The sequence below is a fragment of the Rhododendron vialii genome, chromosome 8a (assembly GCF_030253575.1).
Source record: "Rhododendron vialii isolate Sample 1 chromosome 8a, ASM3025357v1".
In the NCBI taxonomy this organism is placed as follows: domain Eukaryota; kingdom Viridiplantae; phylum Streptophyta; class Magnoliopsida; order Ericales; family Ericaceae; genus Rhododendron; species Rhododendron vialii.
Window position 1 is genome coordinate 34,363,361 of NC_080564.1, and position 18,168 is coordinate 34,381,528.

Sequence of the window (18,168 nt, forward strand, 5' to 3'; positions counted from 1 at the left end):
TCAAGTACGCAGGGGGGAGTGGTGGGGGGGACAAAGAAAGTTCAAAAAGAAAGTTCTTAAAAGTCAGTATCTTGTTTGTTTGAATTGAAAAGGAAAGAAGTGTCGGTGGGAAAGCATTGGTTTTTTCTTTTTTTTTTTGTTGCATGGATGAATACACGAGTGGTTTGAACTTGACGGGTTCAAAGCGTTTCGATAGTGCTACTTTCGAAACATGTTGATGCCTTGAGGCCAATAGTGCCATGCTTGTTTAGAGAGAGAGAGAGAGAGAGAGAGAGAGAGAGAGAGAGAGATTGATTCTGACTAGTTTCCTGGAAATTTCAGAAGAGAAAACGAGGAAGAGAGAGAGGTAGGTAACTTGAATAATTTAATGGAGTGTGAGATACATCATGACCAGAAACGAGGCAAACGACTCTAGGTCCAGTGCCGAAGCAGAGTACAAGGCACCCGCCCTCACTACCTCTGACCTGCTACGGCTTTCTTGCTTGCTACGCGATCTAGCGGTGCCATTTCGCTATCAATATAGCCTGGATTTTGTGTACTGACAAGAGGGACATAATCAGTTTGACCTCGTTCAATTAACACTCTTGTGACATTAAGTCAGTCTTCATAAAGGTTACAAAAAATTTCCCCAGATTTTGGATGGGGACATTTATTTGGTTAGACCATTTCTCCAACTGCCGTGTTAGAAAAATTGTAAAAGTGTCATGTGGTGTCCAAGACTCCTTTTCTACCACACGATAAGGAGTCCGGGGCACTTCCATATGGTGCATGCCTAGGGGCCAGTATGTTGTCTTGTATATAAAGAAGAGGAATTTGGTCAATCGGACACGAGATATAGAGACAGCAAATAAAGGCTTGTACTCAAAAGTTCAAACTTGTATAAGGCTAAACATTCTAAATTTTAAGGTTAATGAAGGTTTTTGTGGTACTTCACATCAGAATCTCAAAAATTAGTTAGGATGAATGCATGCTGGCCGAGACGTCCGGCTACGTACCCAAACCAAACAAACCACTCGGTCGTACTACCAATGTTATAACGCATTGCAAAGGGCACTCCACTCGGTCGTACTACCAATGTCTTCCCAATTTAATGAAGTAAAAGTAAACTCAGAGACCGAATTCTAAAACGAGTAATTGAACAGTTGCGTAATTAGATTGTCCTCTGGGGCAGGGAAAAAGGACAATGAGCCCACTGGAGTTTCAAACAAGTTGTTTAGACAATCTGACCTTTTATTTTTCTTCACATCCGACAATGGACCTTCGAAACACGTTTTACAAGGATCTCGTTTTACCAGATAGCCACCATTCTCCATTGGCAAACATTATTGGATGGTCTTCAGGCACGGTCACGTAACGCCCTGACGCCCTTTTTCACTACACAATTATGCTGGGTCCACGACTTATGTACGGACTCTCCGTATGAATTTGTGGCGGAGAAAAGGTTGGCCCACCATGTGACGGTGCCTGGACACCGTTGAATAATTACTCATTGGATCTATCTCTTTTCAAGGGTACAAAATCAAAGAAATTCTCTCTTTTTCATGAATATGGAACTAGACAGTCAAGTTTGTTCATTGGAGGCGTATTGAACGATCATCTTGATTCTTCGTATATATTCAATTTCCTAATCACGTAATTGTCTTAAAATCGTCTTTAAAAAGTAAAATAATCATATTATTCGTGTATTTCATCGTATATATTCAGTTAAGTATCGATTTGATCAATAATCTGCTCAATCGAGCCCTGGATGAGAGGACAATTTTAAATTTTACTTAATTCTAGTGGGTACCGTAACAAGAAAACTTAATAAATCTCTTTCAAACAGGTGGCCGGTTATTGGTAGTAGTATCACACATATTTTTCATACCGATAAAGATTAAAAATAATACATTGATGAGGATGGATGATCTTGCTTATCCCTAACAAATCCTTGATTTTTCGGATCAAAATCTCTACTCGGGGGACAAGCTTGGGGGTTTGTGGGGCAACCCATGTCCACATTTGGGGACACACCCCTGCTCCTGCATGAAAAAAAAAAAAAAAAAAAGAGAGGCAAAAAAAAAAACTACAGTGTTAAGTGAACAATAATTTGAGATTCAACTATTTTCATCGAGAATGATCAAAAAAAAAAAACTATTTTCATCCAGTAGGAATACCACCATTGCTTCCTAGCTTGAGATTTACTGTAGTTCATTGCGGTTTTAGCTCTACAAATTTGGGGGTTCGGTGCTTAATCGTTGGATTTTCAAATTATAGTGATCCCTTCTCTCTCCTTGTTTTAGGGCGTTTATCTTGTACTCTGCATACGCTTTCAGCTAGATTTCAACTTTGCAATGAAATTAAATTCCGCTCTCAATAAAATTTTTAAGTGAATAGGAGGAAAAATTACTATAATTACACGTATTACATGTATATTCGTACTATTTGGGTAATCTTAGGAGTCAAAAACAGTAAGGCCTGTTCTAGAACACTTTCTTAAAAAATAAGTACTTATTTCATATTTTCAAATTCAAAATTAATGCAAATGAAAATTAATTTTTCAATTTTTTTTGCACTGTATTAAAGATCTCAATGAGATCTATTAAGCAAGATCTATACTGATAGGAAAATTATTTGCGTAAGCACATAATTTTTGAGCTTGAAATTACCTTCTTAAAAAATAAGTACTTAGGTGGTGTTCCAACTAAACAAATAGAAGGTTTTGGAAAAAAGAAGGTAATTTCAAGCCCAAAAATCATCTGTTTACGCAAATAATTTTTCTACTAATATAGATCTTGTTTGATAGATTTCATTGAGATCTTTTATAGAGTGCAAGAAAAATCAAAAAATTATTTTTTATTTTCATTATATTTGAGTTTAAAAATTAAAGAAAATGAAGTTTAAAAAAATGAAGGTTACCTGGAACGGACCCGGGGACCCTGCCGAGCGGCACCCCTGCCGAGCGGGTGCCGAGCGGCCAATCCGGCCGTTCATCTCGGAATCAACGGCCCGAATCGAAACATCTTTTTCCTTTTCTTTTTCTTTTTTTTTAAATCCGTTCGGTACCTTTACATCCGGGCCATCCAAAACACTTTTGGACGGCCGAGATGCGCTCGGCACCGCTGCCAAGCACCTCTGCTTGGCAGCATCTCCCAATCCTACCTGGAACACCCCCTTCTTCTCCTCTCTGGAACGGAGCCTAAATTTTCCCCAATCAAAATTCCTGATGGAGAAAGAAAGTGAGTTGAGAACAGTCAGAGTTGACCATATGGGTCCATATCAAATTGGCATGAAGTAACCTTGATTTCCATAGAAAACTTTCCCCTCCTCTAAACTTTTCTTTCTGCTAGGTTATCCCAAAAGCCACGGCTGCCCTCCCCTTCCCCACCTCCCCAATGGGTTTTACACTCATTTTTTGTGGCAGGAGGGGAGGGATTTCTCTCTCCGTGGGGTTTTTCTCTTCCATTCTTTTAATTTGAAGCTTTTTTGGGTGTTTTTATGCACAGATTCTTCCTACCTCTTCTGTTCTGGTTATTCAAAGCTTGTTCTTTCCACTTTTTTCCTTGATCCGAAGTTCCTGCTATGCGTGTGGTGGTGGATGGGTTCGATAGCGGCCATGCTGGTGAGGCTACGGCGGTCTTTGGTCGGGGCAGAGGCAGACGTTTTTGGGTTCTCTGGTTCCGTTTGGAGCTCAATCTGGCGTTAACAGGGTGCAAGGCACGTTGATCCAGAGTCGGTTCGGTTCCTTTGGTGTTTCTCATATTTCGGCGCTGGGGGGCAAAGCGTCTGCTGACAGCATCGATGTTGCTCGGCGTTTCTGTGGAGTGGTTCTTTTCTTTGGTGTCCTCAGATTTCTCTCCGTTTGTGGGGCTTCTCTCACCCCTGAGTAGGTGGTTCTTTTAGTTTATGCTGTGCTCCGCCAGTTTAGAGTTGAGAGTTTAGTTAGAGTTGGGTATAGTCTTTAGATGGAGTCTCCTCCTTTTGATTTATTGATCCTTGTATAGGGATTGAGTTTTCTCTCGATGTTTTGTTCTCTTGATTTATAATATTACTTGTTATCATTGGGGGGGTGGGGGAAAAAAACCTTGATTTCCATCACTATGTACCGTTGTATTTCATTGCATAACAAAAAAAAAAATTTGACAATGTCAATGTGTAGTCTTTAATTTATTAATATGTATTTTTTTAACACAATACTTAACAAGACAGTGTTACATCGAATAATGAACTAGTTCCTCTTTACATCGAATAATGAAATAGTTTCTCTTTACGTGGTGCCTTAACGTATCCGATACTGGCATTTCAAACAAGTTGTTTTAGAAGATGGTGATTCCACACGTTGTGGGAGACTGTCACTATTGCCCTTTTGATACTTCTATATGAGTAAGAAAAGTTTATATTCGTTGGATAACGCAATTAAATTAATTCTATTGGTCGAATGACGCGACACTTTCTGATTCGTCGGATGACACAATTTTTTCCTAAACTAATAGGCAATCCACAATAGTAGACTGAAATTTCTATTTTTAGTAAGGTCTTATGAGAATTTTCTAATTGTTTAGGGGTCAAACTCCACATAATAATCCATGAAAAAAAAAAACCCTCCACATAATGTTGGAGTTTTAATTCGCGTGAGTAGCGTTGCTTGACCCCGCTTGGCGCTTGCCATACTCACCCTTCGCCCTTCCAAAATTGTCTTTTATCTTTAAGCTCTAAAAAGTCGAGGTTTAGGAGCTTTATTTTGGGTATTACAAAAAATGTTAGGGTAAAAGTTTTTTTTTTTTTTTTTCGATTCATCTCCTAAACGAACAACAAACGCGAAAAAAAATTGAATAAGAGAAAAACGAAAAAAAGCCCAAAAAAATCCTTAGCGGAACTCAACCTAAGCTTAAAATATGTTAGATCTCATTTAATTTATCAAAGATTTGCGATTATTGACAATGTGAGAGTTGTATCATCATCGCAAAATATACATTTAAAAAAACAGAAAAGCTATGAGTACCGACCATGGGGGAGGAAAAACATATATACGAAAAATGAAAGATCGGATCAAGCACCCTACACACCTCGGATGCCGTTGATTCCCGCGTAGGCCCCATCGGTTTTTTTTTTATAGAATTTTTGGACTGCTCGGATCGGCCATCCGGTGGCCAGAGACGGCCCGCCGGCGGCCAGCGGTACGTTTTCCCTCCCCCATGGTCGGTACATATAGCAACTCTCTATTAACACCGTGTACAGAGGAGCTAGTTTATTCATTTTGGGTTTCAAAATTCAATTATTTTAGGACCACTCCTAAACACATACTCAAATATACACCCACATACACAAGTACGTGGGCCTCACACACACTGCACACTCTAGTATGTGTGGGGCCCACACACTTGTGTATGTGGGTGTGTATATGGGTGTGTGTTTTGGGTGTGGAGGTAGAATTACTCTTCAAAATTTCTGCGTACGGATCTCAATAAAGTTTTTTATCTATCTCTCACCACTCATTAGTCATTACTCTAAAAAATCTTCCGAAAAATCCAAACCGAATAGAGTATTAATCTTTGCGCATAAAATGGCGCGGACACTCATCCTTGACTTTCCCATTGAAAACGTTAATGAGGTTAGATAATCTTGCTCATTCCCCAACAAATCCTATATTAGATTATACTTAGTAATAATTTGGGGGTCAATGGTGGGGTAACACCCGCAGTCCTTGCCGACAATTAAGGAGGCAAGAAAACTCATTTGTACGTGTGATGTTGGGGTTTCAATGAACATATTTGTTTTGAACATATCTAGACGGAAAAAAATCTCTCTCCCTTTTAGGTGTCCCTCAGTTATGCTTCTGGATAATTAATATTATGTTTCCGAGTGATTAATGTTATGCCATTTTTGAAAAAATATTATGGCATAATATAATAATAATAACGATGATGATAAATGTTATGCCATTTTGAAAAAGATTATGCTTTCGACTAGTTAATGTTATGTCTTTGAATGATTATGTTATAGGGAAATACCGTTTCCCCCGACAAAGAAGGAGACACTATAGCGTCATCCCTGACGCCATCTAAATTCAACTTCCATTGTTCTTGTTTTCCTTTTTCCATCTGTTTTACGTTCTGTTGAAAGATGACTTGGAAGTAGTATTTGTTTTAGGAGTATTTCATTCTTGTTTGTTTTTAGGATATTTTAATTCTCACACCCTGTCACTTTCCCTCTCCCTCTTTCAACACGTCCCCTCCCCAGGTAAATATCCAACTCTTTCTCAATTTGTGAAAATTTAAGGGGGGAAAAGAGCAAAATTCCAAAAAATTAGGATTGAGAGTTGAGACCCACCACATTTGCCCATAGTATATATTTATAGATAGTTGTTTATTCGTTTTGTTTAGAAATTTATAGCTAAGTCCAAAATGCTGTTGAGGTGGATACAAAGTTTCTACACAGTATCACAGTGGTCATCCTGCATATTAGAAATCACATTATTCACGTTCTATGATGATATATATATATTGCACGATGCTACACCCATTAAAAAGTTTCAAGTGATGGATTCTAAATGTGAGGAAATGTTAAAGAATATATAATCTCACATTATTTAAATACGAAATGAATGATCACTTAAACTTAATGAGATATTAATACATCTCCCTCTAATAGCATGCATAATTTTATAAGGTTTGATGAATTCCGGCAACAATAGACTTCAACTCTTTTAGCTCATGTTTGAAAACACGAGTTTGAGTCGTACTGATTGCATATGTTATATTCACCCTTTCACCTATTTTCCGACCTACCGTAGAATATTGAAATCTAACCCATGATCCTTTTTTCTTTTTCTTTTTTTGTCATCATATATAGAAGAAGCTATTAGCCTAACCCCAACCTAAACCATCAACAAAATTAAAAAAGAAAAAGAAAAAAAGGAATTGAACTCCACAGCCTGACCTCATTGCACTTTAAGTACAACTACACAATCGCTGGGCCATTTGCTCCAGTTATCTAATCTACCACCGGTGCTAAAATCTAATTGAATCGCTTGTAGGAGTAATTTCTTGTCTACATATATTGTGTTAGTTGTTTTTAGCTTGGTTTTACCTAAGAGAGTGTTGATTTTAACTTGATTTACTTTGCGAGGTTGAGCATACTGTTCTCAAAGAAAGTATATTATTCTGTCCGAGCTTGTGACTTGCGCGCCATTTTTTTTCAAAAAAAATTGTGGACAACAAGGTTATGTTTGAATTGTTGGAATCTTGAGGAGGATTGAAAATACAATTCTTAAGAATCAAATTCCTTGTAAGTCAATACGTGAAATAATTTTATTTCACTGTTTGGATTAGTTCTCTAATCTTATGCATAAAATTTATATTTTGGAACTTTATTGCAGTCAATAATTTTTTCAAGGATTGAACTATTAATCTAAGATTAAAGGGCAGGATTAAATTCTCAGTTACCCTGAGAATGTGTTTTTTAATTGAATTTGTCATCAGGAGTCACATTCTCACTAATCATTAGATTTATGTCATCCAAACCGAACCTATAGAGGTCGCTCTTAGAGCGTCATTGTAATCAACTTCTTTTTTTAATTAAGAATGCTAGAGACCCAACACTCCACCTCTCGAAGATCATTATGGGCTAAATACCACTCCAATTCAAAGCTGGGCCTTGGCCCATTACTCCCATTCTAAGCCCACTCAATGTTCTTCTCAACTAACCGAAGGAAGAAAAAACAAGAAAAGTAGAATCCTACCAAAATCAAGAAACTAGAAAACCCGTCCAGGGTAGGCGTTTAGCCAACGAGATAACCGAATCCGAAATTCTAGGCGTCTGAATCTCTCCCAAAATTCCCAAATGGCAGAGACTAATCCTGAGCCCTCGAATCATTCTTCAGGTACTAAATTTCTTCTCATATGTATTCATTGGGTTCTTCTTTCTTCTTGTTATGAGAAAGATGTTCAAAGCTAATGATTCTTTGGTCTTTCTCGACTTGATGGGCTTTTGGGGTCGAATTGTATGCATAGTTGGAAGCCGCATGTTTTAATTCCGAGGATTGAAACTGAATCTTTAGTTTTGAGCAAAACTGACGAGCATTTTAGGGTTTTTTTTTTCTCCTGCTAAGCACGATCTCCCTCAAGTATTTGTATTCTAATTTCTAAATTGATGTCCAAGATTCTATCTTGCTGGTATCTGAAAAATAATCTGAATTGTGGGTTTTGTGGTTTCACGTCTTAATTATCCTCCCCTCTTTTCAATTCATGGTTTTTGCACCACTTCGGATGGCAATTAGTTAGGGCTGATAAACAAACCGAACAATTGATTGTTCAAGCATGGTTTGTTTATGAGACGAACCGATCCCAAACGAGTTTTAATTGAGCTGGTCACAAAGCGATTTCGAGGAGCTTGGATTTTTTAAACTTCAGCCAAGCAGTAGTTTGTTCGATATTGGTTTAAAAGCTGAACGAGCATAAAAAGATGTCCAAACTTGGTTTGGTTATGTAACAAAACGATCTCAAATGAGCCTTTTAACGAGCTAACACGAGCTCAAACTCGAGTGGTTTGGTTCATTTATCAACCTTAAAATTAGTACACTCTAAAGTCTAAACTAAACTATAAAACCCTCTGTACTACTAAATGGAGTACCTGATTATGCAAATAATGATGGAAGAAAGTAGATTCAATGTTTACCCATTTTTCAGATGTTTTGTTGATTAAAAAGATTTTAATGTGTTTATCTTCCTTTTGTTTGAAGAGAAAGATGTAAAGGCACCAAATTTACTTGAAGGAGCAAAGGAAGAGATTGAAGCAGTGACACATTCTGAGAAATCACCTCCGCATCACAAGGAGACTCATGGGAGGAGTGATGACATTGATGAGGACACTCCGGTAGAAAAAGTGAAAGGTCCAAATGTGTTTGAACGAGTGAAGGAAGAGGTTGAGGCTGTGTTTCAGGCAATCCTCCCGAAGAAATAATTCAATTGTAAGCTGCATCGTGTCATTGAAATGTGGTTGTTGTTAAGGGTGTGCTAATGACGTAGTCTTGAAATGGGTAGTTGTTTGAAACGAGGTTGTTGTATCTTGACATGGGATTGTTTGAAATGAGCTTGTGCGTTGTTGTGTACCTATTTCCCGTCTCTTTTTTCAGCAATACGATGATAACGTAGTCTTGAGGAGCCTACGCTTGCTATTTCCATTCGTGCATCTGCTGCTTGTCATTGTCTTTGTAATTGCTCCATTCCAGAGAACCGCTATCTAGCCAAGGTAACTCAAGTTAGGAATAGTACTATGCGGACCTTTGACAGTTGTTAGTCGCATATATAGTGCAAATGAGCAATACAATTAGTGGAGGCAGGAAATGGAGTTGGATATAGGAATGCTTGATCAATCAATTCTACGCTTCAGATATGGCAGTCATTTTCATCAATTTTATTGTAACGGGGGTTTCTTCAGTTTGATCGAACTTTAAGGTTGGAAGTGGAACCAGCAGTTTTATTGTCCATGCCAGATGCTAATATCAGTGCGACGGTGTGTGTATCCTTCTTTACGGATTGAAGGAGTAGTACTTGCTTTGAGAGCAGTAAGTTAAGGGAGGCAATCAACGCTTCTTTTTGTCTTACTTGGTCCCTTTCTTCTTTTTTTCTTGTTTCTCATATTCAACTGAGGACATGAGGCTAGCGCAGGGGGTGGTGCTCACCGCCCAAACGCCTGGGCAACATGCGGTGGTGCCCTAATCTCTCTTCCTCGGGTTGCTGTTGTATTTGCTATTGTTGTAAATTGCAAACTGGGTAACGACCTATAGCTTCGAGTGTGTAAATCAGGATACAAAATAAACATAAGGTAACGGGATCTAAACATTACTCCTCCATTATGCAGACTTGTTGGGCCCGGAGTGCTCCCATAGATTTAGTTACACAATATCACTCCCTGCGACCGCTCTAAAAACAGACTTGTAGGTGCGATGTTGAATGCCATAAAAGAATTAAATGAAGCCTTCGCTAATACCATTTGATTTTAGGAGAGATAGTGAAAAAACGGTCTGGTAACATAGATCAAGAAATTGACTTTAAGGAGCCCATTTTGTGGACGACCTATAATGTTGATCTCCGCTGTCTTCGTTTTCTTATCTCTTGAAGAATGTGTAAAAGCTGAGAGATTGCCCCCTGAGCGTAATCATATTTATCCTTGAGGTTGGCATTTTCCCGTCTTTTTTTTTTTCATAACTGCCTGAAAATTATCATCCTAATCAATCTTTTCCTTTGCAGTATCCTGAATGGTCTTTCAGTCTTGAAAATGAATCTCCAGTCTTTTTAACATCGTTCCACCAGAATCCTGAATGACCATAAGTCCATGACTAGGGGGTAATCAATTGTGAAACAAACCTATCTAGACTAGAATGGATGTGAGAAACCAAGCTTGTCAAGTTGGTTGTCTCATTTCTCTTCCCAGTGGTGACCTGAGTTCGAGTCTTACGAAAAGCAGGTTTGAGGTTTAGGACTATGAATAGCTTTTAAACCCTCCGTTGATTAATATATTAACATCCCACTAACTTTCGCTAGTGACAAAAAAAGAGAGAGACTAGAATGGATGTCTCATATTCATTACTCCACTATCCTTTTTTTTTTTGGGTCAAGCGGAATATCTCCACTATTCCTTAAGGCATGGACAAAGTGGTGTTTTGACCAAAGAAACCGAGAAAATAAACCTGTCTATAGCAAAAATGTCAAAGAGATGTATCCACAGAGAGGAAAGCAATCCACCCTCTCTTCCCCCTCCCTTCCCAAGACCCGCTACCCAGCCTGTTGAAAAATGGGAGCAGACTGAGTTTGTGGTACACAGTGAATGATCAAATCAATCAGTAATCTGAATAGTACTAAAAACCAGCTCACTGAAAGACATATGAGGTGCTAAATCTTACCCTTGTTTCTGTCTTATTGGATTGTGACATTGCTGCTTTGACTAATCTTGTTTTACTTGTTAGTTTTAACATCCCTTAACCCAGAAAATTTCCTGATTTTAGCATAAAGTTATTCAGCACACATACCAAATTGACTACTAAACTGTACCAGTTTCCCCCGCTGCCTAGATTTACCAGCTAAGGGAAGGAGAGAGAGAGTGAGGCATTGATTAGTGCAATCAGGTTCAGGTTTCCTTTTACCAAGGTTTGCTTTCCTGGGTTTGGCTTCCTAAGTCCCAGGTTGACAACATAAATGTGTATATTACTTCATAATTAGCTCATCACTTCCCTCGGTTTTTTCCCCCCCTATCCATTAAAAAGGTTAACCATTGATCCATTTCCACTTAACACAATCCATGCAAAAGCTCAAGGAGGGACCTCAGGTCCCATATTTAAACCAACTTCTAAATAGTTTGTCACATCTCACAACATATAATTTAATGAGATGGGAGATGCCGCCAAGCCTCTCCTAATAAAGCGGTGCATAGTGGCTGAATTTCGACAATCGACGGCTCAGATCTTAATCGAGCAATAAACCACCCTGTAGAGCAGTCATCCTGGCAATCGACGGCTTGAATTTTAACCGAGCCATGGGTGGTTCAGATTTATATGCGCTCGGATTCGATCTGAGCCGTTTGCACCAAGATGAACGACTGAATTGGCCACTCTGCACCCGCTCGGCATCATCCCCGGGTCCTAATTTAATATGCTTTCAAAACACATCTATATTGCAAAATTGTTGATGTGGCAGGATTCGAACATTCAATAAAAAGAGTTCTAATTACAGAGAAATCCAACCCTTTTCTTTTTGAAAGGAACTTTGCTTTATCTGATTAACTAACTCATTGATGTTGTTCCAGTACTGAGATTGTTTCAGACATTGATTCTTTGTATTGATGAAGACAAAAGTGGGCTCCTGCATCTGGATTACTTTTCTTCCTCTAAATGGTTAATAAAACCATCAGCAAAATAAAAAGCAACTCTGCAGTCTAGAAACCTTCTGTACTCCAGTGATCCATATGGATTTGTACTGGCGGTTCAGACCCAAAAGGGGGCAGTTATTCTTGGTCCAAGGACCACCTATCTACTAGTGTAGAGAGAGAGAGAGAGAGAGAGGGAGAGAGTAAATGAGGACAGGAAGAGGAACAGGGGGGGTGCAGATAAATGATAAGGTTTTCAAGTGAGTTGTCAAAATGTGAAAGCAGGGAAAACTTGTTTGTACCAACTTACAAGAAAGTAGAATCACTTGTCTGTGAAGCAAGATGAATCTACCAATGCAGGATAGAGAAGGTAAGAGAGGATCCCAAGAAATTTCTGAGATTGTAGCCACCTTTTTTTTTTGGGGAAATGGGAGTTAGTATTTTGTGTTTTTGTAGGCTTTTCCCCCCCTTCTTATACCCCTGAAATCATTCGTGGCTTCCTGAAGTCTGAGAAATCTCTCTCTCTCTCTCTCTCTCTCTCTCTCTCTCTCATAATAACTATCATAATCAACATCATTTGAGCTTGAGAGATATGAGAGGAAGAGTAAGATTCTGTTGTTTACTAATGATTTTGCATATAGTGAGTTGGGCTGGGGTTACAAGTAGGCCACTTGCACCTATTGATGGTCATGGTGTTCCTCAACCAGGTTAGCAACTTTTTCTTTTCCAATACTTAACAGTAAAACAGTCCATTTTCCAACCACATTTCGCACGTACCGGTGGTTCGGAGCATTTTCGGCTATTGGTACAAATGAGAATCTCGGGGGCATGAACATTCTTACATTGTTTCAATAGTCGAAAATACGCCAGAACACCACCGATACAAACAATTTTCAGCACAAAAGATTTGAACTCCTTTTATACAACAACTGAACACCACCAGGCCACTAACTTGAACTGCTTGATCAGACAAAGAACAGAGCCCAGAGTCTGTGCAAGTTAGCTTGACAAAGGGAGGAGTCGGAGGAATGAAAGAACAAGAAGAAGAAGGAGGAGAAAAATTCTTTAAAGGGCTGAACAAAATAGGGTCAAGTCCACCAAGCTGTGAGGACAAGTGCTATGGGTGCATGCCCTGCAAAGCCATCCAAGTACCCACCACTACTAGCCCTATTGGTGTCCAGTACACAAATTATGAGCCAGAGGGTTGGAAATGCAAATGTGGCCCTTCTTTCTACACTCCATGAATTGATGCTGTCAACTCCTTTGCTCGAGACGTCCGCAAACAGAACAAAGCCTCTCTCGTCTCTCCCAAAATGGTCGAATCGATCTAATGTATTATACAGTTGCTATGAGTTTTTATTTTCTTTTTATTTTGGACCGGAATATGTGTAGCAAAAGAAAATGTTATTGGAATGTGTTTGGTCCTCACCATTTTGGTTTCTTGTAGTGCATTTCTTAGGGGGTGTTTCTGAAAAAAAAAAAAAAAAACTTCATACCACTGACTGATTCGGCTAAAACAGAAAAGTAAAGAAAATTACTATAAGAGAATAGAAATTAATGCTAAATAAATTCTAAGGAGATTTTCAAAGGGTTTTTTGTCCCTTAAGCAAAAGAAAAGCGGTGCTAAATATACTGACACAAGCATCACAATACTCGACTTCAAGTTCGAGTTAACCTGACCCGACACTCATAAAGTTTTTAAATCAAGTTTGAAAAAATTAATACTCGACTCATTTTATGATGTACAAAATATTCAAGTTGCTCTAGGTCGGCTCATGCTCAACTCGATCGAAACTCATCTAGATTGGCTAAGAGGGTGTTTCCGCTAACAAAAATCACAAAAAACTTAATGCATTTTTTCGTTTCGTTTCTACTAGCAAAAAACTTTAGCATTTTCACTAACAAAAAATTTGTCAACAAAAATTATTTTTGCTACACTAACTCTATTCACAAACCATTAATAACTTATTCACTATCAAAAATAATTTGACATTTTTTAACCAACTTATTCACTACCGAAAACACTTAACAACTTCTCAACCATAAATAAAAATCTACGGACTATAATTTTTCAGCATCGAAAACACCCCTAAGTTTAATTAGCACAACATTTATGCTAGTGGCACTATAAAATGTTGGGGTATTGTTTTACTCTACGTAAACTTTTCCGTATTTGCAATTCTCAGTAAAGTGGAAAAGGACCCAACTCAAACTTTCCATTTAAGCGCACAGTGGATCTCGATCTGCAATTGCCGTGAGAAAAGATTTCGTCGATGGCGAACTTCTACCGTGTAAGCGGCCTCTCTCTCTCTCTCTCTCTCTCTGTGCAATATCTGCAATATCAATTCCAGAAGCAGAAAATCACTTTAATTTCCGACCAAGTGTATTTCTGATCTCCAAATCTCATATCAAACACTTTGCATATGCATTTCCAAATCTCATTTAATTTTCGCATACCTCTTTGCATTCAACGTAGATCTGATTTGTTCTTACTTATGACTATTAGATAGATCTTATCTTAATTGTAAAAAGAACTTGCAAAAGATGAATCTGTGACAGGGATTGAATACCTGTGAATTCATGTACACATTTTACTTTGTATGTCTTTGTATTTTGATGGTCCTGTACATACCCATGTGAAGAATATGATTGTCTAACAAGTGTTATGTGCATACAGAGAATACACCAAATTGTGGATAACCAACTGCTAGCTCTGGTTAGGAAAAGTCTAGTTTTTTTTCATAATTGTATGCGCCAGCTTGTGCGCATCTTACCTAATCCAGGGGATTGGTACCACCCACTTGCAGGGGTCCCAATTAAAACCATAGCAAAACCTTGTATGGGCTGGCCCCAATGGAGTGGATAGCATCTGAGATATTTCAAACTTGAGACTTAAGGAGAGAGTAAACCCCTAAGGTCCTAGGTCTTTGACCATTAGGCCAAGGGGTTGGGGTTGTTACTTGTTAGTAACACTAGAACAAGCCAGGCTAGGAAGGTTGTTACTTTAGTAGTCCTTATACCAATTCACTCTGTTATATAATGAACTTAGGAAAGCATTAAACTCAAAACTAATTGGCCATGGGTGGAAAGCATTCAGAACTAGTTTTGGAGGTTATAATTACCCGATGTAGGACTAGCTTTAACACTCCCTACAAGTGCGACCCCTAATTTGCACGTGGAGAGGTAGACAAGGGATCCATAATTTAGGGATCACTACTTAATAGAATCTACTTATGGCAAAAATAAAAGGACAATCAATCAAGAGTCTTGTCCAAAGCCTCCGTAAGTCTAACTCTGATACCGTATATAAGTTTCATAGTGGGTTGGGGACTTAGGTTTGTGAATTTCAATCTAGCATGAAATAGAATTGCTACATTCCTCAACCACTAAACATGGTTGGGTAGTAATTGTATTAACAGTTATTGATTCGTACAGGAGACATGCCCTACTATAAAAAACATACTCCTCCTGGATTCTGAAGGGAAACGCGTTGCAGTCAAGTATTACTCTGACGATTGGCCGACTACTGGTTTAAAGTTGGGTTTTGAAAAATCGTTATTTTCTAAAACTCAAAAGACAAATGCTCGGACAGAAGGTATGCTTAAACAGAAATATTTATCTGCATGTATAGTTTTGTTACTGGTTGTGTGAAAGAAAGGATTCTGTCAGACAGAGGAGGACCGACGTGTAGTCGTGTACATTTGGTTCTTTCATCTGAGTTGAGGTTTTGGGAACTTCATGTACTTGAATTGATTTCTTTCAAAAAAAAAAAATCAAGGCGATCTATTTAGTACTTAGAAGTCAGACGTATGACACGAGTTTTCCTGTCTTAATTTATCAATGGTGTAGACATGGGTCTTGAGTAAAGAATTAGTCTCCAAGCTTTGGAAGAAAAGTAGGTTTTTCCCAGTTATGTGTAGCTTAATGCAATCTGTAGCATGTATTTTTGCAATATGTTCTCTAATTTAAAAGGTTGTACCCAGCAGGTAGAAGTAGGCAGCCTTACCTAGAACTTTTTGTGATTTCTGCAGGTTTTGTGTTACATAAGTTTCTATCACAATTTCGTGTTCCTGCCAAAACGTAGGAAAACTTAGAGAAAATCTGATGCCAATTTGAACCTTTTTGTGTAGCAAATGAAATGATTCCCTATTCCTTAAGTGTAGCCAACCGGTTGTACATGTTTTTCTTATTCACCTAAAGTGGGAATTTGAGTGGACGTCCTTTTCTTATTTATTGGAAATGTACTGCACGTTTTTGCATTCATGTCTGGTGATACGACTGTATGGTATACAGCGGAGATAACAATGTTTGATAACTATATTGTGGTCTATAAGTTTATCCAAGACCTGCACTTCTTTGTGACTGCTGGCGATGAAGAAAACGAGCTAATATTGGCGACAGTTCTTCAAGGCTTCGTTGATGCGGTTTCCCTTCTCCTCAGGTTTTGTTGGGCATATCTTAACCAGAGTTCCTTAATGTACATTTGATGATATTCCAATTTAATGCTTGTTATTGTCTTATCTAATATGTTCTTCACACAGGAGTAACGTTGAGAAAGCAGAGGCACTAGAGAACTTAGATCTCATTCTTTTAGGCCTTGATGAGATTGTTGATGGAGGGTATGCATTCTGCTTCTTGTTCATATGTTTGAGCCTTTAGCTCTTCCCCTCAATTTTCACTACATTGGCTTGTCAAATACTGATCACTAGGTTTTAGTGTAATTAGGTAGTATTGTTTGACAAATAAGCTGCTGCCGAAGTGATTGGTTGGTCTAAGATATGTGATTGTTCTGAATGGCCCTCTGTACCAATTCGTTTTACACATAATAAATTGTCAGTGAATGTCAAGCTTCAACATTAGATTTCAACAATGCCTCCTTGATGATGTTCATAGCTAGCAAAGGTTATTTGCCTCGGTCTAGTTTCCGTGGCAGGCTTAGGGAAAATGCTTTGTGGTTTTCTATTTACAAATGTGTTATTTCTCCTTTCTTTTCTGCTCTTGCTAAATGGATAATTTTCACCAAACTTCTGCATCCTTTGCATAGAACAGTTGTTTCTTTTCTCTTTCTCCACAGAGTAGTTATGGATGGTTCTGCCATGTGCATGCAAAATTCCCTCCGTTTTCTGAGGGCTTTTTACCTTTTACCAAATTATGTCACTGTTCCTTGTGCTTGACTTGATTCATTCAGTTCCTCAACCATGCATTGGCCTGTTGTTTTCTTGCGTGTTCCCACCTCCCTATCAGTTTTTCACTCTCTTTTTTTTCTCAGAAAACAAATAGTTACAAGTTTGTTTATTTATTTTGGTGTGGGAAATGGAAGTGCAGGTATGGTACCCTGTTACCTCCGCCAGGGAATTTTGCCCCATCACACCACACCATTATTTGTAGAGGACCCCACCGCACCTACGTCGGGGCCAAAGCTAAGGTCCCACCATGCGTGGGTGGTGTTAGGAGTATGTTTAGCCCCAATGAGGGGCTATGGGGACTTGAACCTGGGCCTAGTCCAACCAAGTCCAAGTTCCTAACCACTAAACCAACCTCTCATTGGTAGTTACAAGTTTATAACTCTTTCAAAATCTGTCTTGATTGCCATTGGTGGTTTTTTTGCTAGTCAATCAGTTATGGGTAGCTTTAGAATTACTTTTGGGGAGTACTTTGATGTTCTCTCCTGACTCCTCCATGTTTTTAAGAAACTTGTTGCTATCGCTAAACTTCCCCCAACCTACATGTAGGCCGTCGCATTTTAGAAATAGAAGTATCCCTTCGAAGTTCCAGCCTTATAATATTTATCTACAGTGAAGTCAATGCTGGCTATGACATTAGGTAGCCCTGGTTTTTTTTAGGTGCACTTTTTTAGCAGTTGAAGTTTGTGGAGGCCATTTTAGCAGTTGAAGTTTGTTGAAGCCAAAATGCCCCCAACCATGCATGATGCTTGGGTCAATTTTCAATAACTGAGATGTGATTAGAACACGAAACAGTGGTACTTAGCATCACAATAGACAAGTCGCATGCGCTTCCTTAATAGGTGGGTCATGTCTTGGAGGATTCTTTCTTAGTATGCTGCCTTTTAACTTGTTCTGCACTGAATACTCTTTGAACTTTGTCCAATGGGTTACTATAGTTGAGGAAAAATCCATGTTTTATTTCATTTTCCGCAGGATGATCCTCGAAACGGATGGCAATGTTATTGCCGGAAAAGTGGCAACCCACAGCGTGGATGACGGTGCACCCTTGTCTGAGCAGGTAACCTGTGCTTTCCTCCTTTATCTTTATTAGGTAAATAATCAACAAAATGTAGGGCGGACAAATTTACCTTAAATTGTTATC

General features: G+C 38.6%; 2 protein-coding genes across 5 annotated transcripts in view; both read left to right on the plus strand.

The window, feature by feature from the left end:
- Positions 1-7,693: 7,693 nt before the first annotated feature.
- Positions 7,694-9,126, plus strand: LOC131335766 (uncharacterized). 2 transcript variants are annotated; one of them, XM_058371268.1, is made up of 2 exons: positions 7,694-7,861; positions 8,720-9,126. In XM_058371268.1, the coding sequence occupies exons 1-2, from the start codon at positions 7,822-7,824 to the stop codon at positions 8,938-8,940; spliced, it is 261 nt and encodes an 86-aa protein (XP_058227251.1). In that variant the 5' UTR covers positions 7,694-7,821; the 3' UTR covers positions 8,941-9,126. The 2 variants fall into 2 exon arrangements, with proteins under 2 accessions (XP_058227251.1, XP_058227252.1); XM_058371269.1 differs by having other exon boundaries at positions 7,702-7,861; positions 8,726-9,126.
- Positions 9,127-13,993: 4,867 nt separating this feature from the next.
- Positions 13,994-18,168, plus strand: part of LOC131335765 (coatomer subunit zeta-2-like) — a 50,642-nt gene continuing 46,467 nt past the window's right edge. For 2 of the 3 annotated variants that reach the window (XR_009202622.1, XM_058371266.1), the window contains exons 1-5: positions 13,994-14,132; positions 15,277-15,436; positions 16,135-16,282; positions 16,383-16,460; positions 18,000-18,084. Coding sequence is in view for 2 of the 3 variants with exons in the window: in XM_058371266.1 (XP_058227249.1) it covers positions 14,115-14,132; positions 15,277-15,436; positions 16,135-16,282; positions 16,383-16,460; positions 18,000-18,084 (489 nt within the window). In the remaining variant the exon portion in view is untranslated. The remainder of the gene's footprint in view (positions 14,133-15,276; positions 15,437-16,134; positions 16,283-16,382; positions 16,461-17,999; positions 18,085-18,168) is intronic. The other variant, XM_058371267.1, reaches the window with a different exon arrangement.